Consider the following 24,783-nt stretch of genomic DNA (forward strand, 5'->3'; position numbering starts at 1 on the left):
TCTGTGTATTTGCTTTGAGAGTGGCATGTTTTGAATGTTTATACTGGGCCAGTTTTGATTGGTCATTGGGCGGCGTTTAGCTAATTGATTGTTCCACATCAGCAATATGAAACAGACTCCATACATCAAGGATGAATCTATGTCAAGCCATTAATATATAATCGATGTTAAGTTCTAAATTAAGAATGCATGCAGTCAGAGGATCAGATTCAGGTCTAACCGGTCAGACATCCGCCTGATGTCATTCAATTGAAACAACATCCTGCTGGAAAATTGGAGGATCTTCAGTGGAGACACAACTAAGTCCAATAGGTGCAATTAGCCCATTGACACAAGGGTCAGAGGGTCTTTTGAAAGAGATGCCACGGCAGGACACATAACACAATAATAGGCCAGGTCTAAAGAAAACCCTCTGTCTGTGATATGGTTCAGACTGAAGAGGCGACTGAGAGCTTTTGAACTTATAATTGAACAGACACAAGCCCTCTCGATTTTGCACGGAAAATATCAAATTTTCCATGTTTGGTGCAAAAGTATATGGAGCATCCAGAGCATTAGCTGAAGAGGAAGCATCATTGTGTTGTATATTACATCCTGTCTTTGCACAGCAGCCGTTAAATGATACGGCATCTGTGATGTTCCACCCACACAATAAAATCTATTTATTAACCTTAAGGACATCTGCATCAGGGACAGTGCTGTACTGTTGATGTGCTACTGTGTTTGTGATCTGATCTTCACTGATCTGCTGTTGTAATGGTACACCAGATCAGTCGTTTAATTAGGAGGTGCTAATTAAAGCTGCCCTTCTCTTCTGGAATCTCACCTATTACCAGCATCCCCTGCTGTTGGTCTCAAGGAGTCAAAATGATGGTTTTTGCCAAATAACCTGTAATGTTAAGATGATGGAGGAAGATTTGTTTTAAACAGTAGTTAGGTATAGTTCACCCAAGAAAAAACAAAACTATACAATTACAAATGCTATAAATGTTAACTAAAAATAGTTTTTAGTAATTGAAGTAAAAGCTGAAAGGAAATAAAGTATACGTTTTTACATGTATTATTTTTGATGGGACTGACCACTAGAATGTAGAGCTTTTCTTTCTTATTTTTCTCTCTCTTATATTTGGCCATCTGTTCTTGTGTTCTTGGATTACAACCTCACTGGTTGTAAATTGATATTTGACCTTGAGTGTCATTAGGAAGAGTTTTGAGGGTTTTTTTTGTTTTTTTTGTTCCAGTACAGTATCCTTCAGTTTAAGTTAGACGAAAAAATGAACTTTTCCTGAAAAAGGAGTTATCTTTATCAGAAATATAGAGATATCTGAAACGTCCAATAGATATTGACATATACAGTGGCATTAAAAAGGGGCATTTACACAACACAATTTTCAAATAAAACCTGAAAACTTTATGCGTTTTGGCCGTTTATTCACGCGACAACGGCAACGCCAAACTTTTGAAAACAATACTGTTCCATGTATCTCCATGTAAACTACAAAAACGTGAATTTGTGAAAATGGTCACATCAAGCACATGCGTATTATATGTTCAGTCTAAAGGCGCATAGTGTTTCACGAATTCACAATTACATATAATTTATAGAGAGTACATTTAAATGCATATTTGGCGTGCTGTTCGGGGGGAGGGCTTCGAGCTTGGAATTTGGCCCGAACCCCCCGTGTATGTACAGTAAGTGGTTAGATCTAAATGTGATCTTCTGGCCTGGCAGCAGAATACAGCGGTTTTAGTCATTTTTGTGGATCTGTGTGAACGGGGATCATTTTGACAATGTTGTTGTCTGTAAGTGAAACTTAAAATGCAAAGGAAAAACGTATCTGTTTTTAGTACATCGTTGTCGTGTAAATATACCCTAAGATACAAAACATCAAACCAAATTTGCACACAAATGAGGCTAAAGCTTTTTCTAGAACTGACACCCTTCAGAGACATTTTTGCAGTGACTTCAAACCACCTGGTGTTTTGGTGATTTTTAGTGGAGGTAGGAAGTCAGTTCTCCTCAAGTACACACATGTGTCCTGATAGATAGAGTAAAGTATTGGTTACTGATGTAACTTCGACAAATGGGGTCTCGCTTGGGAGCCAATCACCTCTGAGTTGTAGAAAATGGCTAATGGAATTGGCAAGTGGAATTTGCATTCCAAGCCACTCCCCTGTACATACGATTATATAAGATAGCAGCATGCAGCCACTCATTCAGGTTTATGCTGAGTTGCCGAGATGCTGGCCATTCAGTGGGGTTGGTTCAGGGATGAGCCAGGAGGGATATTACGTCGCTGTTGCCTCCATTAGGGTACAAGGGTTACATCAGTAACCAAGACGTTCCCTATCTATCAGTCATGTTTAACGTTATGTAGAAATGGGGTCCCTATGGAAAGCACCACAACCACTGAACTGTGTTACGAGTGTTGGAGACACAGATGCTGGAAAGCCGTAGCATTCCCTTTTGGCAACTGCTCCCGTAAAGTCGTAACCTACCCAGCATCCCAAATAAGCCCACATTGATAGTCCTCATGCCAACGGAGTGGAAGGAACAGGACTTACCATGGAGACGGTCTTAGCTGCTGTTCCTTTTGTATGTTTTTGTTTCATGGGTAGAGTGCTTCGGTCTCTATTCCCATTTCAGCCATGACCTGTGTTGTTAAAGGAACACGCCGACTTTTTGGGACTTTAGCTTATTCACGTATCCCCCAGAGTTTGATAAGTCCATACATGCCCTTCTTGCATTCTCATCTCCGTGCGTGCCATAACTCTGTCTGACGCACCCACCGCTAACCTAGCTTAGCACAAAGACTGGAGGTGAACGGCTCCAGCTAGCCTACTGCTCAATACGTGACTAAATAACGCCAACATTTTCCTATTTACATGTTGTGATTTTCATTTTCCGCCAGTCTTAGGACACGATGTAACTATACACATCACAACATGTAAATAGGAAAATGTTGGCGTTATTTAGTCACGGATTGAGCAGTAGGCTAGTTAGAGCCATTTACCTCCTGTCTATGTGCTAAGCTAGGCTAGCGGTGGGTGCGTCAGACAGAGTTATGGCACGCACGGAGATGAGAATGGTATATATGGGCTTATCTAACTCTGGGGGATACGGTAAATAAGCTAAAGTCACAAAAAGTCGGCATGTTCCTTTAACGCTGGGCAAGTGTACACAGTCCAATGGAGAGGGACTCTATGGAGGTCACATCCTACCCATAGGGAGGATGTGTGGAAATATGTATATGGACTGACCTGTTGGGCAGTACTACATATCGAAGATCTCTGCGGTAGGTCCTACTTAGACAGGGATGAAACTACTACATACAGAGACGTGGCTGAGCAGAATCTACCCTGGGAAAGACAGAAACCATACCATGGAAGAATGCACAGATGGGATTACCAAGAGGGAATCACAACATGTGGGGCATCTATCCCAGTACAAGTGCTGACCGACCGGGCATGCACTCGAGTACTAGGCCTGGCTTCGAATGGGTCTTTTAGATAATGGAAATTCTCTTTGTGAGGCAATTAGAAGAAAGTGATCACTGTACACAATCACTCAGCTCCGAAGCAAAAAACTGAATGAGTGGATGCATGCCGTCATGTAAATTCCACTTGCCAATTCCATTGGCCATTTTTCTACAACTTAGAGGTGATTAGGGCTTCCAAGTGAGACCCTATTTGTCAGTCTTTAACATAAATTTAAACGTGACTGACAGATGGAGAACCACTGGTGTAGTTCATTACATTAACATTAACATGAACAAAATCCACAACATTTCACAATGCATGTGGTATTCATTTTGAACAGTTTATCTATTGTGTTATCATTTTAAAGCTAATAAATGTTTTGCTTGAAAAATTTCATTGTGCCATCTTCAAAATAAATGACACTTCGTTTGATATTTTGATATATAGACCTTCGAGAAAGCATCAAAATGAGATCTCTCAAGAAATCTACTCCAGGGCATAATATGCCACAGACTTGTTTGCTTGTAATTGAAATGTTATTGATTTTGGGATGACCTTTGCAGCAGCTGAGTGTTTTATTTTAGGCAGAAGACAAACACCTATGCTTGCAGCAATATAAGCTTTCTGTCATCCGTCATTTATCTGTTAGCTAAATGACTAATTCACCTAGAATTAATTTATATCATTATAGTAACCATTAAAGATGCTCTAGATTTGTTTCTTGTACCCTACAACCTGAATCAAAGCTGTTTTTGCTGCAGTTGAAGAAGTCTGATTCCCTAAGATTCTCCAACATTTTAAATGAACCAGTGAACAAACCCCAGCACATTCCAAACGATGAGCAACCATTGAGTTGCTTTTCACATTGCAACCTGTCATCTCTAAGAAGATCTTTAAATGGATAGTTTAAAGTTTAAAAGTTTAAAAAAAATTTCATGGAACATAAAAGGAGAATTTTAAAGGATCTCCATGAAGCTCTTTTATATATACAGACAGTGGAGACCATATGTCCAAACAGAAAATAAACCAAAAAAAAAAAACAGAATAAAACAAAAAGACACACTATAAAAGTAGTCTATGGCTTGCGCGAAGAAGAATACCCCCCCCCCCCCCCCCCGGCGCCACCGCGGCCATCATAAAGTGATTGTGCTTAGGGCTTCAAAACGCCCAGCGGCGCGACTGTTGGCATGTGGCTGTTATCACAAGAAGAAGACTTTTTTCAGCCAGGCTGAAGGCTGCAAGGAAAAACACAGCCAAAAAATTGCAAGTGGCGATTCTCTGTCAATCAATCAACGTTCTGCAGTGAGTCTAGCTTCACCCTTTTTATTAACAGACTACTGTGCTAGGTACCTCAACGTAAGAGTGCCAAAAAAGTGGTGTGGTACAGTTCGGAATTACAGAACCATTCACAATTTCTGACAATGGAAACGGCGTACCGTACTGAACTTTACTGAACTGTACCGCTCTGTGGAAACGAGCCATAAAAGTAGCATGACCGATGCACTATATTATAAGACTTCTGAAGCCATATGGTGATTTTTTTGAGGAATAGAGCTAAATGATTAATAGATAATTATTCATAGATAATTCTCCCTTTTATGAGAATCACTCCAAATGGATCATGAGTTGATGAACTCGAGCACCGGAACAGAAACCAGATCACCTGCTTCCTTGACAAGAATTGGCTTTTTAGGTGAACTAGTATCCATTGAATACAAAATGATATTAAATTCAACAATAGCTAATGAATTACTGAATTAATAATAAAAAATGTGTTGGCTTTTATTGCATGTACAACAATAATACCTGTTCTGCCACCAGATTTATATTTATCTGTCCATAGGAATGTTTACTTGTTTTTTGGAAGATAAAAAGTAATGCTGGGCAATCGATTAATTGCATACAAATTACAAAATAAACGTTTGTGTTTACATAATATATGTGTGTACTGCCTGTGTATAATTATTATGTGTATATATATAAATAAATACACACACATGCATGATACAATATCAAAGGAGATTTTAATGACAATGGTTCTCAGGTGAGCAATACAGGCAGGTAGTAACACACTTACTATAACGGGGATCAGACACAGACAGGGAGAAAGGGGAGAACTAAATAGGGAATACAAAAGAGATGATGAACAAGAAACAGCTAAAGGGAACTAGACTAACGAGGGTAACTATGGGAACTGATGACTGGCGGGAAAACTGAACAAAGAACCATGTGACATGAAAACAAACACTGAAAGTCCATAAAGGCCGCAACATACTCTGCAAGAACATAGAAAAAAGTTCTCGCTCCCAGGGCTGCGAGAAAAAAATGACGTCATTTTGTTCTCGCAGCCCTGGTTTGGGAGTTCTCGCAGCTCGTTCTCGACACATCGTCTGAGCAGAACTTTTTTCTTATGGGTGTCCGAGAACTATTGTGTGATTGGTCAGAATTTTAATGTGAGCGGGGTTAATGCAGAGAAACGGAGATGTTCGGCACCTGCTTTTCGCGTGAAGTATGGAATGTCCTGGCCAGAACGAACTTTGTTCTTGTTCTTGCCACCTCGAGAAAACGAACTAATTTCTTTGTTCTTGCAGAGTATGTTCCAAGCTTAACACACACTGAATATGGCTGACATGTATACATTTAAGAAAAATATATACAGTATATACATGCAAATATTTCTTAAATATATACATGAAGGAGTGTGTATTTATATATACATAATAATCCTAGACAGTACGCACACATATATTATGTAAACACAAACGTTTATTTTGGATGTGATTAAACCCAATTAATCGATTGCCCAGCACTAATAAAATGATAGCACCAAGATAATTAAGTTTCTTTCATTATTCACAATACTTTTTTCATAACATCACTGTAAATGTGATGTAAATCACTTGACAAATGGTTGTAAATCACTTAAACAAATAAATAAGCAAAAAAAAAATTCAGCTGGGGAGGTGCTGAACATATTTCAGTGTAATGCACTGCAGAAAAAAGCTAACATAATCCCACAATCATTTTCACTGCAAAAAATGCTTTTCTTACTTAGTATTTTTGTCTGGTTTTCAGTCCAAATATAAAAAAATTCTTAAATCAAGAAGCATTTACTAGATAAATAAAATGAGATATAATATCTTGTTTTCTGAAAGAAAAATCTTAAGTGAGTTTTTGCTTTAAACAAGCCAAATTATCTGCCAATGGGTTAGACAAATAACCTTGTTTTCCATTTGAATAAGATTATTTTTCTTACTCCATTGGCAGATCATTTAGCTTGTTTTAAGCAAAAACTCTTATTTTTTAATAAAAACTTTAATTTCAAGAGGAAACGCTCACATTTCTAAGAATTTTCTTAGAATGTTGTCACTAGGAGCTACTCTTTGCATTAAGATTTTTCATGAATACAGGCCCTGATATTATCAAAATTAACAATGATATATTTCACTCAAGGACTCTCTCTTTTCATGTCAAACTTGAGCAGAATAAGCTGCAAAGTAGGCCAAACTTTGCCTCTGCAAGTCTAAAAAAAAACATAGCCAGAAAAACAAGCCACGATCAGGGTAGCCTTGAATTATTTCATGAAAAGTGACACTGAAACAGACATCTTCATTAGCTTCAGCCTAAAGACGCCATTAGAGAACCCAAAAAAGCTGAAGGTGAAACTCTGAGCGAGAGGAGACTGAAGGCGACGCAGAAAAGAAGTGGCTCTCATTTGTTACCCCTAATGGGCAAACTAGGAAACAACAAAAGAGAAAACAGGAAATAATGGAGGAGGAATGAAAGCTGTTGTTACAGCACTCACACGTAAAGCAGCACAGTTTTCTCATACATAGAGCTTCCACATAACAGGCATCTCCATCACCGAGTGAAACGTCTGATTGCTCTTATTTGTTCATATGAATGCAGAAAGGATAGGCCAATCTTTGTCACAACACCCGCCAGGCATGTTTCACTTCATTTCCCAGAGGTCATCATGTGACATATTTTTATGTCATAATGGGATATCACTTTCCCACCAATTTATAAATGCTTTCACTGTTAATAATCTTTCGTCTCTCCATTCTGACAGCAAGCACTCCATTTTATTATAAAAACATCAGTGAGTGAAGATGCACGAGGCATCTGAAACAATATCTCCAACGCTCTCTTCTGACAACACCATATATTTAGCCTGCAATAACGTGATCACCTTTTATCTTCAATCATGTTAAATCTGACAGCAACAGCATTTGTGGAGGAAAGCACTTAGTGCCATCTGTGTGCGAAGAGCACTTTACAACAGTGAAATAGACAGGATAGTTGATTGGCACATCAAGAAAAACAGCTAAATGATGCATAAAAGAGACCATCTTTAACAGACCCATTATAACCATCTCAGTCAAGATGACTGATTAAACAGGTCTGCAAAAAATAATCATATAAACAGTGTGTATATTTAAATATACATACCGTTAAAAAGTTTAGGTTCAGTTTTTGTTGTTTTAAAGAGAACGCATTAAATGAATCAGAAGTGACAGTAAAGAAAGACATTGATTATGTTACATAAGATTCCTATTTCAAATAAATGCTGTTCTTTTAAACTTCCTATTCAATTAAAGAATATCCTGAAATAAAAGGTTTCACAACTTCCACAAAAATATTAAGTAGCACAACCGTTTATGATAACATTTATAATAAGAAGATACTAGAATGATTTCTGAAGGATCATGTGACACTGAAGACTGGAGTAATGGTGCTGAAAATAAAAAATATTATTGACCCCAAACTTTTTTTATAATATTTCTCACTAAAATAACAGCATTGTTGCAGAAATGCTGCAGAACAACTGAATGTATCATAGCACATCTATGGTGTGGAGTAATATGAGTCATGAAGCAATCTGCTACATTGCTGAAAGGAACTGACCACATTTCTAAAACCATGATTTACATCCTGCAGCAGCAGAAACAGCATCTAGTGAAGATTGTTGTGATTTGTCTCATTGGTGATGGAGGGAGGAAGAAAAATAGCTCAAACGGATATGGTTGAGAATGAAAGCTAACAGAATATTATTAGTGCTGTTTGCTAAGGCAACTATGAGCTAGATAGGAAGTGTGTACATAAATGACACCTCAAATCCTGTTGGTACTATTAGTCTCAAACAATCACACTTATTATTATTTTCATCTGGAAAAACATACATCACACACATTGAAACAAGGACATGAGCCTATCTAGGAACCAGTGGGCTCTAACTAGTGCCAATAAACAACATCTGGCAACCACCCAGAACACCATAGCAACCACCACTTACATTTTCTACAGGAAATGTAAAAAGCAGGTTAAAAATGTTATTATTAAGCTGAAAGAAGTGAGAAGATTTGGAAAGAGGGTACAGGTTACGTTATCAGAAGTGCTGGGGAAAAATTCATCATGATTAATCACATCCAAAATAAAAGTTTGTGTTTACATAATATATATGTGTGTACTGTGTATAACTATTATGTATATTATTATGTATAATACACACACGCATGTATATATTTAAGAAATATGTGCAGGTATATACTGTAATATAATTTATCTTATATATAAATACATATACTTTTTATAACAATTATAATTTATAACATTTTTCTTAAATATATACATGCATGTGTGTGTGTATTTATATATACATACTAATTATACACAGCACACACACATATATTATGTAAACACAAACTTTTATTTTGGATGCGATTAATTACGATTAATTAATTGATTAACCAGCACTTGTAATCAGATTACTTTTTTCAAGTACTTTGGGTACTGTTTACACCTGGTCACTTCATGCATTTTCCCTGATCAGATAGCTATCCAATCGTGAAAATACCAGGTGTAAATGCCCTCTTGAAGCGCTTTCAAAATTGATTTAAATCCGATCATTTAAAGGTGCACTGTGTAAAGTTTAGCGGCATTTAGTGGTGAGGTTGTGAATTGCAACGGCCCACTGCTCACTTTCAAAGCACATAGAGAAGCTACGGTGGCCGACACTGGACAAAGATGTCGTCGTCTGAGACCGCAGAGAGTAGCTAGTGCGGAGCAAAATGGTGACTTCACTGTAAGAGGATCATGGTGTTTATAGCAGACATGTTCACAAGTCTCTATGGTCCAAGTCAGGTCAAGTCTCAAGTCTTTGAGGTCCAAGTCAAGTCAAGTCCAGTCTCAAGTCTTTAGGGTCCAAGTCAAGTCTCAAGTCAAGTCTTTGTTCTATTTTTATCAATATTAAATTTTTCAGCTAGTTGTTATAATTAACAGTGTATTGTAACTGTATTGTATATGTACTTTTACTTTAAAACGGCATAAAGCACACAAAATATTATTTAATTTTCAAACTTTGTACATAATTATATACCATTTAGAACCACCACAAGGGGTAAAATGGTAAATGGACTGCATTTATATAGCGCTTTCAACAGACCCATGGCCATCCAAAGTGCTTTACACATTGCCTCACATTCACCCATTGATACACTGACGGCGGTGTCAGCCATGCAAGGCGCCATCCAGCTCGTCAGGAGCAGCTGGGGTTAGGTGTCTTGCTCATGGACACCTCGACACTTGGGTCAGGTGGAACCGGGGATTGAAACCTTCCGGTTTGTAGACAACCTTCATGAACCACTGAGCCACTGCCGCCCCCCAAAAAGTGCTGTCTATTTTCAGCTATTTGAGTTGCCGTAGTTTTCTGTACATCTCAAGCAATGCTGGATAATGTAGTCTTTCAGTGAGCACCGGTGGTAACAAGACCTGTGTATAGACAAGCGTTACAGTAAATGACACAAAGAAGAACATTTCCATCTGTGTGTCTTATTTGTGGAAATGAGTCGGACAGGGTCATAAATTGCATATAAAAGTGTTTGTGCAATCCAGATGCAAATTAACTTGGAAAATCTGGATTATAAGCATATGCTAGCAAATAGCCTACTTTGAGGAAAAACATGAAAAGGACATGGAAATGTGTACTTCTTGAAAATGGACCACAAGCAAGCCTCTGCTGCTGTGCAACACCGCAGCTTCCCTTCGGATGAATTGATTGCTTTTCAAATTAAATGACAAAGCTTTGTAAGGTAAGGCTTGACTATATTGTTACTATTTGTTACCAATTTACTATTTGTGTGTTTAGAAATGTTTTGTGAAATTCGCTACTGCAGCACATATTTGTGAATGAATGAATAGTAAAAGGTGGTGTTTCGTACTGTCATGTGGGGTAGTAAATAGAGAACATAATCGGGAATGCAGTGCCAGTCTCAGTCTTCAAGTCCATGTCAAGTCCATGTCAAGTCCAAGTCAAGTCCAAGTCAAGTCTCAGGTCATTTGTTCGCAAGTCCAAGTCAAGTCGGAAGTCATTTTTTTGCGACTTAAGTGCGACTCGAGTCCAAGTCGCAGACACAAATTTCCATCTCTGGTATGTAGATAGAAATGGCTAACAGATGTCCATAACAGTTCATTAAGGTCTTTATACACCACTGAAAACATTGTTATGTATATTATATTGCATTTCTGTCAATAGATCCTCCTAAATATTACACACTGAACCTTTAAACCACTTCAGAAGGTGGTCTGAGACGTATTCCAAACAAAACTGGACAAGTGTAACCAGACAACTTCTGGTTGTTGAAGCCATGTAAATTTTACTCCTCTTAAAATGGTAAATGGAAAATAAAAAAAAGTGTGTTAGGCTACCGGTAGTCACATATGACAGCACTACTGCAACACGCATCACATTCGCCACAGATATTGCCAGTTGCAGTTAAGCACATTTAAGATCATTAAGAGTTCAGCACTGTAACAATATTTTCATGAATATTAGGCACATTTTCTTCCTAAATACCAATTGATGTAATCCAAAAACACCTCATTCCCTTCACTGTAATGCCAAAAAAACCCAATTATATTCAATGTTTTATTCATCATAGTATTCATTGTCTAGTTATGCTGATTTATTTGTTAACCATTTTATATTACAGTACTTTACAATACAATATGTAGCACGAATCTATGAAATAAGAATAAGATCACCATTGAGAAAATAGGATTAACAAAAATGTTTTGATTGTCATGAAAATAAATATCACCCTACCAAATTTAAAGGTCATAATTTTTTTTTGTCCCCTATTGATTTTGGTATATTAAAAGTGACCAAGAATATGTTTTGGTAAGATTCATCAGTATGACACAAGAAAGAAAGAGTGCAGTCGTGTAATAGAGTCACACTATGACATCTCAGACAGATATTAAAATCAATCACTTCTAGAAATATATGATAATGAAAGACAGAAAGAGGGAATTATATGCAGAGTACAGCCATCTAATATCACAGCAATTCTCACACAGCCCTCTAGAAAGCAAGGTTAAACATAAACCCACACCTTGCCATTTCATCTAAAAGTGCTCTTATCTAAGCGCCTTTTCAAACTACAAAAATGCACAAGTTATTAAATACACAACTTCAAATGAGATCCTCCTACAAAGAGAATAGAAGAATATTAAAGGTCCTGTTCTTCGTGATCCCATTTTTCAAACTTTAGTTAGTGTGTAATGTTGCTGTTAGAGCATATATAATACCTGTAAAATTATAAAGCTCAAAGTTCAATGCCAAGCGAGATATTTTATTTAACAGAAGTTCCCTTTCAAAGCCTACAGCGAACGGCTGGTTAGGACTACATCCTGGTATTTCCTGCTTTAATTACGTCAGTAGAGCAGTATGTCGACTAACCTCCGCCCACAAGAACGCGCGAAAAAGGGGGCGTGGTCTTGTTGCTCCCGCGTGGAGAATAGGAAGTGTTGCGTTCGTATAGTTTGTTTGTTGCCATGTCGTCGAGACGCTGTTATTTTCATCCCGGAGTCAAGTCACCTTTGTTTGGCTTTCCCAGGGACGCTGTACTTAGAGATCATTGAGCGCATGCATCCCCGTTATGGTGAGAGGCGTGACCTTTCCGGTAACGTGCGCTCTGCGTGCCCTAAGCTGCTGTCGAATCACAACACGGGAACCGCTGGCACAATCAGAACTCGTTACGTATTTCTGAAGGAGGGACTTCATAGAACAGGGAAATCTTTCAAGCCGTTTTGAGGACAGTGAAAACAGCGGTATACAGATAAGTAAATTGTGTGAAAAATACTGTGTTTTTTTACACGCGAAACATGAACACATGTTATATTGCACACTGTAAACACAAACAAAGCTTCAAAAAAACACGAAAAACGGGACCTTTAAGTTTGATTGTGGCTCTATCAAATCTCTTTAATGATCACAGAACAAAGCAGAGAGCAAGTTCTTCGATTAGAACTTCATCGGCGTATAGAGACCATTATTAAGGTGATAATCACCATCCAAAGACCTGCCAAAACTGAGCTGTTCCCAACACGTCGCTGTTATTGCTCTGACAGGCACTCTTTGAAGGGCAGGTGAATACACGCTCCTGTCTGTCAGTGCTGAGCCTGAACTGATTGCTCATAATTGTACTTCATGGGGGATGTTCTTTTTCATCTCTGCTCCGAACATCAAACGCAATTCACAATTAATCCCGTCTATCAGACCCACTTTATCGCCGCCACCACTCCAAATATAGCCCCTCCTTTGAGCAGAATCAAAGGCAGCTATTCTAAGACAGGCAATTCTTCAACTGCTTAAACCCTAATCATTGTCATCAGAGAGCCCTACTTAGGGCTGAAGTGCAAAAAGCAGCTTGAGAGGGTGAATAAGAATCCCCTCTTTAAATATCTCAATTTCTTTGTGCGGCTTAATTTTATTAAGAAACAAAAAAATCATGCATAAAATTTCTAAAAATCGCACAAGACTTCAGTTAAATGCCTCCACTGACTTTACGAGTAACACATGCATGGCAGCATGTTTGGAGAACAATGTAACAAGGTCAGATGAATGTGTGATTAATGAATAGCATGAAAGTAATCAAAGCACAACAGATGCAGTAGTTTGGCTTAATTGATTTGAATGATGAGAACTGCAGGTTTCCATGCTTTGCTTCTGGTGGCACGATAACTGCGCTTGGGGACAAAGAAGTGAAATAAAGAGTTGTGTTTACGCTGGCCATCTGTTGAGGGTAGTTTTCGACTGCCACCTGAGGTGTCTATTTATCTAATGTAATGGAAAATATGAGATTCTCTATAAAATATTCAGGCAGTTGAGAGTCGTAAATGGTACCAATGATATGACAATAATTTTTTTTTACATTTATCTTAATTTTTTTATATAACTCAACTTGGGTGAAAGATTAAAGGATTAATATAATATCACGTTAAAATATTTTTTTTAATCAAATTTAATTCAATTTAAGATTTAATAGTCAATACATGTAATTTTACTGTGAAATACTATAAAATTGTTGTTTTTTGTAAATAAAAAGTACGAATTACCACAGTTAATGGTCTAAATCTATATTATATTCAACAAGACAATACAGTAAAATATTGTGATAGTGTTGTCGTTTTTGGTGAGTAAAAAATATACACAACCTTATAATTATTGTGAAAAGCAGTAAAAGGTCCAGGAAATCCCTGCATGACAGATCATTTGATTGTATTATAAATAATGAAGCTTCTTTGTATTTTTGCTATCAGTTATGTAAATTTTGGCGTTTTATTTTACATGTTGTTGTTTAATTAATGTTTAGTGTCACATTCACTTTAGTGTTTTGTGTTTGTATCATGCTGCACTTTTTCATAGAAAGGACAGTTATGAACTTTTGAAGTTATATTTACATTTATTAATTTAGCAGACACTTTTACAAATGACAATTCATCGTAAGGACTCAATGCCAAGTTCAGCATAAACTTTAGTAGCTAGATCTAGAGCAGAAGTGAAATGCAGAAAAGTACAGAAGAACAGAGCACTGCTCACGGAAGGGGTGTGTCTTCAAAGTAGGTTCAGAAAATAAAGTATATAACATTTGCTAAATTCAACAACAACTGCCAGTTTTGAACATGCATTCAGCAGGATATTTTATGTGTATGAAAACTGAATGCACGAAGATTAAACATCTAAAATAAATCAATGTTTTCCTGATGGAGACATGCATTTTTTTGGCCATTCCTAATAATTATTTCTACTTTTAAATGTCTCTTATGCTCAACAAGTCTGCTAAATGTATGTATTTAATTCATTATTTAAGTTAAATACATTAAAAACAGCCATTCTATAAATAACTATACCAAACTACTAACTGCGTCTTTCGTTTTAAATGGCACGACAAAAACTAACATAGTGTGATGCAATATACAATCTAATCAATGCTCAGTTAACGTGCCGTTTAGCGGTGAGTAGCCTAAATGTCAAAACGCACATAGAATTAAGAGGATGCAAACCCTACCCTCTACTCTTCCATACGCATGAACCATAAGAGAAAAGCTCTCTGACTTTAATGTCACTACCTGCTCTTGTTGAGACGCTTTTCCCGGCGCGCTGGATTCCGATGAAGTCATGCTGAAGACGTGGATATAAACACTGATGCAGGCGCTCTTCGGAGGGGATAAAACGCGTTACTCTGAGTGAAACCCATTCAGTGATGGAGAGAGAGAGAGAGAGAGAGAGAGAGAGAGAGAGAGAGAGAGAGAGAGAGAGAGAGAGAGAGAGAGAGAGAGAGAGAGAGAGAGAGAGTCTCAAGCTGAGCGCGCGCTGAACAGCAAACAATCAAGGAGCGCGAGGCGTTGCGCAGCTGCAGAACTACAGCTTGGGGTTCTTGTTATGCAGTAGTTTTTATGTCCCCATCATGTGTCTAATGTACTGGATAAACGTGGATATACTAGAAAAACGTGGATATACTGGATAACGTCTCGGTTACATAGCCTAATTCTCATTCATCTGAAGGAGGGAACGGAGACGTAGCAGCTACGTCGAACGTGACTGACTGAAAGGGGACATTCAACTAACAACTAAAACATATGAAATAAATAAATATTTGTATTAGTCATTAGTTACTACTAGTAATAGTTTTTTATCACGTTGCCACAGCCCTTGTGACAAAGAAGTACACTTTAGATTAATACTTTTAAAAAGACTACGGAAACAAAATGCATTTGAACTGAATTATATTTTCTGACACCTATGCAAACTTGATTCGCAGTTTAATGAAAATGTAGAAATTTATATTAAAAGCAATTCGTTTTTTAACCACTAGTAGGGGTAGTCTCTTTTTAATATAATTTTACATTTAAAGTACAATACAAGTTCACACACAATTAGGTGCACTTCTTTTCACAAGGGAGTTGAGTGAACATGAGAGCTATTTTGTTTGTCTGTTTTTAGTTTAAGTTTCAAAACAGCATGCTAATTTTTAGGTAAAAAAGGTGGCTGCCCAGACGATGTCCATGTTATGACATCTTATCTTCTATCGGTCATTCAGTGAGAACATGCGCTGTCTACCAACACTTTATATGAAAGGTATACAGATGGAAGTGTTCAAGGAGCAACTGAGCACATTAGAGCCTCAATTTAATATAGGACTCTCACCACGATCTCAGAAATCTGAAATATTTGAATTATTTTACTGTGGTTAAAATTTCTAATCCAGTAGCAAACAAACACCTTGGACATCTATTTTATAACAATAAATAAATAACAGTGTTATGTAGCTTTTTATTTGGTAGAGTACTTTTTGTGAGAACAGGTGAAATAATAGGAAGAAGATAGCTAAATATCTTCTTTTATATTTAATGGACAAAAAGAAAGGCATACAGGTTTTGGAATGACATCAGGGTGAATAAATAATGACAATTTTCATTTGTGGGTGAACTATCCTTTTAACCATTATGTTTTGCAGCATAAAATGAGAATCAGTTGTTCAGTGTGGTCAGAGCTTATGTCGGGTCCACACCGTTCCAGACGCTACAGATGCACGACTCCTCATTCAACAGTCTCTTTTACCAGCACTGAGCCCTAATTTAGCATATCTCCCATCTCCCACTAGACGTGTCACATCGCACCTTCCCATTTTCTTTGTGCATTAGTCTGCGCCACCACTATTTTATCACATTCATATGGAAATGTAAAAGGAGCAGGCTGAAATCTTCAGCTTAATGAGTGACAGTGAGTTCAGGTCTAAATAAGCGGGGAGAGAGATACCACGACTGCTATATATAGCATTCTATGCAGAATTCAAATGGGTTCGATATGTTTTCTGTTATGCGTCGACTCGCCAATATGAGCCGCTCTGTGCTCTCGTGTCTCTAGTCTGGAGACTGTGTGCGCTGTGGCGGTTCGTGTGAGTTGTGGCGGTACCCCCTATAAAGTGCACTATGTGCCTTTCACCATGTAGAAAATAGTAATTGTGTGAAAGTAATTTTAGCTGCAGCTTCAGCATCCATTTATAGTGTAGGGGGCGGGACACTTTAGATTCTAAAGAGCATTTGATTGGACAGAAAATCTGATGAGAAGCTGAAGTGCCGAGTGATGTGATGAAAATCATTGATCCATATTGGCGGAAGTGAGAGACTGTAAGTTTTGAATGTCTTCTAAATGCAAATTTTGTCATTGTTTTGGAACACACCAGCTTATAGATAAAAAAAAGCCAAAAAACTTATATTTTGATTTCATGGGGACTTTAACAGCGGCTGTGACGAGGCTCCATTCGATTCAGGTGTGCATCACGTGCCATCAGTCCTGGGCTGAATCCGAAATCGCCCCCTATACCCTTAAATAGGGCATTATTTGAAGGAACAGCCAGTTGTAGTGGTGTCCGAAATTATAGAGGGTATGCATTGACGTCAGAACACGCCCACTTAGCAGGGACTGAGTGGCAGAAGAGCTGCTGCATGACTGGATTAATAGGGGAAAATGTGAGTAAAATGATTATCAATTTAAACTAAAGGGTGTACTCGATATATAGTGTTCCTTACAACTTACCAAAGATCCAGTGATCCATGGATAATGACAGGAATCAGTCAGGTGTTTTCCTGACATTTATATGAGCCTGAATTTCAAACATAAATATTCATCACTGTCAGTCATCACAATTTCGAGAGTGAACCCCGCATGTATATTAGCCTGGTCCTACCAGACTCTCGTACATTTCATTTGTACAGAGAGTCTGGCCACTCTCCACTGACAAGCGTTAACTTCCTTGAAGGCGGATACTCTGTTGAAGTTTAAAACTATTGGATCTGCCATAACCAATCGCTAATGTTTGGTCGTGACGCATGTCATCTCAAACTAGCACACGACATCAACGTCATCGTTCTCAGCCACTCCCTCTGTTCGCTGATTGGACCGGTTACAATTTGACCGGAGAAAACCAGAGAATATACCGCAATCCCAGACGGAGTACTGAAGGAAAATAAGTAGCATAAATACGTAGGAGGGCGGAGCCAGGCTACATGTATATGCGGATGGGTATTGAAGCGTGTGTGGCCGCTTGTCAAGAATGGAAACCAAAAGTTTTATTCAAATTCTGAATATATTATAGGCCTATTAATTATTTTTTTATATCACCCAGTGCGCAAAGAGCGCTCCCTTTATAATCACTAATAGCTGTCACTCATTCAATGAACGCAATCTCACAAAGTTCCGTTATATTAATAACGAAAAACTGACTACACAACAAATCCCTTATTTACATAATGTCTAAATTTGTTAGGATTTGCGCATGTGCAGAACTCAGCACTGGACAAAAACTCAAGCAGTGAGTGGATTCTAACTTCAACACCCGTGATTGGCCATTGCGTTTAAGACATCAACAAACATGTCTGTGATTGGCTACATTACTCACCGAAGCGAAAACTTTTCCCTCTTAAAGCAATCAGTAGCAGAAGTAGCAGGCGGCAGTGGTTTGAGTGAGAAAATTACACGCTATTACCAAGTCCATCTCCCTTGGTCCGGAGGGGGGCACAGGGATGTCCATTGGGTCTATGGCCAAGCTAATTTTTAGCTACTGTATAATTTGCCATGATATGCATTAAAAAAAATATGATTAATCTATATGATATAATCTATCATTTCTAATCAGGCAAAATGATCACAGGTTGAAGGTAACCCGAGTTTGAGTCTGGGGCGCCACAGAATAAAAATAAAAAAGGTAATTGTGACTTGATCTCACAATCCTGACTTTTTTCTCGCAATTGAGAGTTATAAAGTCAGAATTGTGAGATATAAACTTGCAATTCTGACTTTAGAACTCACAATTGCTAGCCTGACACCATTGGCAGGGCTCAATCACCAGAGGGGCGGGATAAATGGTTGTCTTTCAAATTCCCTCTGCAGGCAATAGGATAGCACTACAACCAACCAGAGCGACAAAGAAGGTGAAGCGGAGCTAGTTGATTGATTAAACTTCGCCGTATCCGGTCGGCAAAACTCCGAACACATCTTCCTTTCTTAAGAAGGACTTCAGTGCTGTTCTTTTCTCAAAGAAAAGCTTCACTTCAAATCTTCCAGAGTCGCTGCCAAAGCTGATTCGAAAGACCGCTGTTTGCCAGCTTCTTTGTTTTTAAGTAGAAACTCTGCCGTCATTATGCAAAGTCCGCCCACCGACTCTATACACAATGTGATTGGCCTGACCAGAGTTTGGTGTTTCCAGCTCACAAGCCAACGGAGAGTTGCTAGACTACCATGGCTGCAAATTAGATTTGCTGCTGCTAGGGTGCGTCTAGATTTCTAGGCCTCACAATTCTGAGTTTAAATCTCGAAATTCTGAGAAAAAAATGTCAGAATGCAAGATGTAAACTCGCAATTGTGAGATAAAAAGTCACAATTATCTTTTCAAATGTTTTATTCTGTGGCGGAAACAAGCCGTAACAACATATTTCCTTACTATATATAGGCAAAAAACAGTATGTGACTGTCAGTAAAAAGTACCTGATGACCTATTACTTCTGGCAAGATTCTGAAGTGTGCATATGATGGACACTTTACTATCCCATGAGGCCACGGGAGAGGATTTGTGAAAGGCAGTCAAATGACACAACTGACGTTGGTAGGTCACATTTTAATGACAACACGGCGAATGTAGTACGTCCAGATTATATTCATACTACACACATTCATACTATATAGAACAGGGGTAGGGAACGTTGACCCTGGAGAGCCACTGCCCTGCAGAGTTTAGCTCCAACCCTGAAAAAAACCCTCACCTGCCTGTAACTTTAGTAATCCTGAAGACCTTGATTAGCTTCAGGTGTGTTTGATTAGGGTTGGATCTAAACTCTGCAGGACAGTGGCTCTCCAGGATCAACGTTCCCTACCCCTGATATAGAACATCCTTTTTTAGTGATCGTGAATTACTTATTCAAAATAAGTGCCTACTCAAAAGAGTATGCGAATTTCAGATGCAGCCCTGATCTTTTCCTGATCTTGTTTCCCTCTCTCCTCTATGCTTCCTGTCTTTTCTTGAACTGTCCTGTCAAAATAAAAGCGCATTTTTCTGCTCTTGTGCAGTAATGGGCATTTCTGTATTTTAATGGCCATTTCTGTATTTTAACTTAAAACAGATCTAATTTATACAGTCAAAATCACTAACAAGTGATTTGATCCCACAGTCAAGAGCACAAAAAAAAAACATGAAAGAATCTGCTATAGCAATTAGTATACTATTTTGGTTGCTTAATTGTTTCTTAATTCCCTTGAATAGAAACGTACTTCATTTATTTTCTCGCCGTCTCACTTTACAATGAATGTTGTCATGGCAACTAACACCAATTGCCATGCTGGCTAGCTAGCGGTGCAGCGAGAAAGTGAACAATCCACCACCTACACCGTTTTGTTATTTAGTTATTTCACACGCATGGCACAAAAGTTATTAATTAGTTAGTAATTCATTAATATTAATGCTGGAAACAGAGCAAGAGTATCGATGGATGTTACAACAGAGATACAAACATAAATTGCATTAATTCTAGAAAGTTTTACATGTCAAACAGGCAAAATGACACCCAACAAGAAATCTTAAAGCTATAGCTATTTTAGCTATAAAGCTTAAATCCTCTTGCAGGAAGAAAATGATATAGTGAATATTCGTTTGAATAACAAAATGCATTTTAAAGGATGCAGAAATGTGGGAAGGCCTGATCTGATCTGTGCTCAGAAGACCCACAATCTGATCACCACAAATAAAAGTATCCAGCTGGACAGCACATCTTTCAGTATCAGTGGGAAACGGTCTGCTAATGGATAGCTTGAGCACTAATTTAAGCAGTGCAGCGATAGCTCTATAAACAACATCTCAAGGCCGCATGAGGCCAAGTGATGGCAGGCTGAGTGCTGGGACGGCCACGGGTTTATTTCCATGTCGTCAATCTCATCTTGAGATGTTTCACGAAGCGAGCAACACCTTATTACAAAAAACATAAACAATGAAGAAAATGGCGCAATTATCTATTTTTTGATCTACTTCCAGCCTTTCTTGTGTCTCTGACGCTCGCAGCTAATGCACAGAGACGCTGCATTAGTCACACTCTGAGACTCTGCCATGAATAGATTTACCAGCATGTCGATTATACAGTCCGCTTCTTGTGGCCATACGAGATGGAGGAAGCAGAAAGCTGTCTATTATATTTTGCCTGTTCATTGTTTGATTCAAAAAGCAAAGGAGAAAAAGGTGAAACAAGGACTCAATGGAGGACATGTTCATTCAAGTGTAGCATACTGTAACAACAGACTTCATCTTAACAAAGCAGAGACTAGATGAAAGCATACAGCATACTGAAAAGTAAGTACTGTGTACTGGTTATAAGTAGCCTAGTATGTGAAGAGCATGTGAGTTAAACAACAACAACCGTATTGTGAATGTGAAAAGTAAATGTGAAAAGACGGATGCGACACCCCATTTGTTGTGTTCCCGGGGGCAGGATTTATGTAAATTTTAGGGTTAATGATGTCAATAACCCATGAATAAGCTCGTTATAGTCCCTACCAGCCATTTGTTGTAGTCCTTAAAGGGGTACTTCAGTGCTGGGAAGATGGATGTGTATTTAAACTGGGTCATTTATGTAGTAGAAATGTGAAATTATTTTTAAATTTGGTACCTTCTAGACTGAGAAAAGACAGAAAATGTATTTTTGTCTCATGGGGATGAAAGACAACAACTCCCAGAATGCTACTGGCTACTGGCTATCACTTGCCCACCATAACACCGCCCCCACCGTCGTTTTGATTTTCATAGTAATAAAATAATTTCGTTCAGTTAGAGAATAGACACTACAATTAAAACTGAACGTGTCTTTTCAATAAAGTGTGAGTGAGCCGAACGAAAGTCACGGCACAAACGCAGCAGGAGTCAGGGTGTGTCTCAATCAGCCCCCTGGTTCAGTAGTCAGGGCACTGATCAGGACATAAGTCAATGGGCTGACTCCCTGATCAGTGCCCTGACTACTGAACCAGGGAGCTGATTGAGACGCACCCTCAGATTTCATTCATCATGAAAGCGAAGAGCTGAGGTAAGCACGGCAGTCATTCACGGCCCGTGTGCAGTCTGGCGCGTTTTCAGATCATGCCTATAGAAGTTTAACTTTCATAGGAATTAATTGAAAAAGTTGAAACGCTCGCTTTGCTCCGCACCGCTCCGTTATGAATGCCCGAGCTGAGCGGCCGTGTGCATTTACATTTTGTGAGTGAGATCCCTCCCCTATGGGCGAGTTGAAAACATGCGGAACTAGCTCCTGCTACTGGCTGTAGTCTCTAGCCTCTTGCCAAAAAATCCTCAGATGACGCAAAATGACGATATTTGCGTCATCTGGTGATTTTTTTCCAGAAATAAAATGCATAATTCTCTCATCTCAGGGGGACATGAGGGGGGAAAGTATGACAATTCGAATACTACCGGGTTTCTACTGATACAAAGCTTAATGTGAATCGCTGAAGTAACCCTTTAACTCTTTCCCCGCCAGCGTTTAAAAAAAAAAGTTGCCAGCCACCGCCAGGGTTTTTGATAATTTTCACAAAAATGTAATTGCCCATAGAATATATTGTTGTATGCATATCTGAGCATGCAATATATCAAAAGAAAGAGCAGACCCTCTGCTTTTAAACAAAAAAAGCTATTCTAGCTTCATGCATTCCTTTTTTTTAATCAACACTTAAAGGAACACTCCACCGTTTTTAGAAATAGGGCTTATTCAACATCTTTCCTACATTTAGTATGTGGGCAAATATATTTTTGTCTCAGTGCATGCATTGTTTTAGTTTGGCAGTGACGCCGTTAGCTTAGCTTAGCATAATGAATGGAATCCTATGTTGCCAGCAAGCATGTCCAGAGTAAAAGTGATCCAAAACCAAAAAAAACCCCCACCTAATTACTTCTTGTGGCCTGCGTATTCACAACGAATACAAATAGTGATGCAGATTAAGACTAGGCGATTTCTTAGGCAGATATTCAGTTCAGTTCAGTTCAATTTTATTTATATAAAAACAACCATAGTTGACCAAAGTGCTTAACAAAATTCAAAATCAAAGAGATAATATACACAAACAATACACAGTATACAATACAAAAGAACCAACAGCACAACAATAAAGTCAAGGTCAAGATATCAAAGCTCAACTTGATTTGAAAGCCAATGTATAGTAATGGGTCTTAAGCAAGGACTTGAATGTTTCAATGGTCTGGGCTGTCCTTACATGAATAGGTAGACCATTCCAAAGATTTGGAGCAGCCACTGCAAAGGCTCGGTCACCTTTATTTTTTAACCTGGATCTGGGCACATCGAGGAGCATCTGATTGGAAGACCTCAGTGCTCTGACAGGTGTGTGGACATGCAAAAGCTCTGATAAATAGGAGGGCGATAACCCATTTAAGATCTTGAAAACAGTTAAAACTATTTTAAATTCGATCCTGAAACAAACCGGAAGCCAGTGGAGTGTTGCCAAAACCGGTGTGATGTGGTCGCACTTTTTAGTCCCAGTTAAAAGTCGAGCAGCTGCGTTCTGGACTAACTGTAACCGGCGAAGGGATGACTGATCCAATCCAACATACAGAGAGTTACAGTAATCTAAACGGGACGTAATAAATGCATGTATGACTCTTTCAAAGTCTTTACGTAGCAGGTAAGGTTTAACCTTAGCCAATAGTCTCAGCTGAAAGAAACTAGTTTTAACAACAGAGCTAATCTGTTTATCAAATTTAAAATCACTGTCAAAAATCACACCCAGATTCTTGGTAACAGGTCGAATATGAGAACCTAAAGTACCAAGAGCATCAACACAGGCACTAAAATGTAAAGCACGACCAAACACAACAATTTCAGTCTTATTATCATTGAGGCAGAGAAAGTTTTGATCCAACCAAATTTTGATATCACTCAAGCAGTTCAACAAAGGCTGGACAGTATCCTTGTCATTGTTTTTTACAGGCAAATAGATTTGTACATCGTCTGCAAAACAGTGGAAAGACATGTTATGTTTTTTTTAAATGGACCCTAAGGGCAGCATGTACAGAGAAAAGAGCATGGGTCCCAAAATGGAACCTTGGGGGACCCCACAAGAAAGAGGGGCAGCAGATGAAGAGCAATTCCCAAGGTGGACAGAAAAACTTCTATCTGCCAAATATGATTCAAACCATTTTAGGGCCATGCCCGTAATGCCTACACTTTGATTGAGTCGGGATAAAAGGATAGAGTGGTTGACAGTGTCAAAGGCGGCAGTCAAATCTAAAAGCACTAAAACAGCTGAGTTTCCTGAGTCAACCTCTAAGAGTAGGTCGTTATAGACTCTTAGAAGGGCAAGTCAATAAGTCAATATTATATTAAAATACATATAAAATTGTGGCTGGTATTAGTCTCACGTAGCCAGACCTTCAGACTGACAGCAGAAGGTCTGGACTCTTTTGCAGCTTTCACTGGTCAAGGCCCGCCCAAGAGGACGTTTGACTGACATGTAATGCAACCAATCACAGTTCGCTTTGTTCCACGTCAATTTTGGGGGCGTGAAAATGTAAAGTCGATGTCCCTGCAATAACAGACCGCCGTGCATCTATAAATTATTAATTCAAGAACATTATGCAAGTTTACTGCAACAACCGAGGCGCGAACTTCACATACTTTTGAAAATCCAGCGTTTAGTAAGCGCTCACTGTCACAGTTGTAAACACGATGGAGTTCTTCTTCTATGAGGGAGTTTGGCGTCACGGCATTTGTTTCCAGGCAGACTGTTAAAGAACGCAACACGCACGTCTCGTGGACATCCTTTAGAATTCAACCAATCAGATGAGGATTTTAAACTCCTGAAGTGTTTCTAGTTAGTGTGCTATATGCATCAGACATTCAGACTGAATCAGGGCTGATATTAATTTTTCACATTTGAAATGGCCATATACATACTATTTATGAATTACTGAAAAT

At 38.5% G+C, this 24,783-nt stretch overlaps 1 protein-coding gene across 2 annotated transcripts in view; it reads right to left on the reverse strand.

Moving 5' to 3' along the window:
- The window catches only part of dpp6b (dipeptidyl-peptidase 6b), a 174,686-nt gene that overhangs the window by 93,882 nt on the left and 56,021 nt on the right, over positions 1-24,783 (reverse strand). Inside the window, exon 1 of one of the 2 annotated variants that reach the window (XM_079818581.1) lies at positions 14,893-15,028. The exons of the other annotated variant lie outside the window; for it this stretch is intronic. Within the exon in view, the coding sequence (XP_079674707.1) occupies positions 14,893-14,943 (51 nt within the window). The 5' untranslated portion in view covers positions 14,944-15,028. Of the gene's footprint in view, positions 1-14,892; positions 15,029-24,783 lie in introns of those variants that run through there. 2 annotated transcript variants of the gene reach the window in all.

This window comes from Gobio gobio, assembly GCF_949357685.1.
Source record: "Gobio gobio genome assembly, chromosome: 6".
Classification (NCBI taxonomy): domain Eukaryota; kingdom Metazoa; phylum Chordata; class Actinopteri; order Cypriniformes; family Gobionidae; genus Gobio; species Gobio gobio.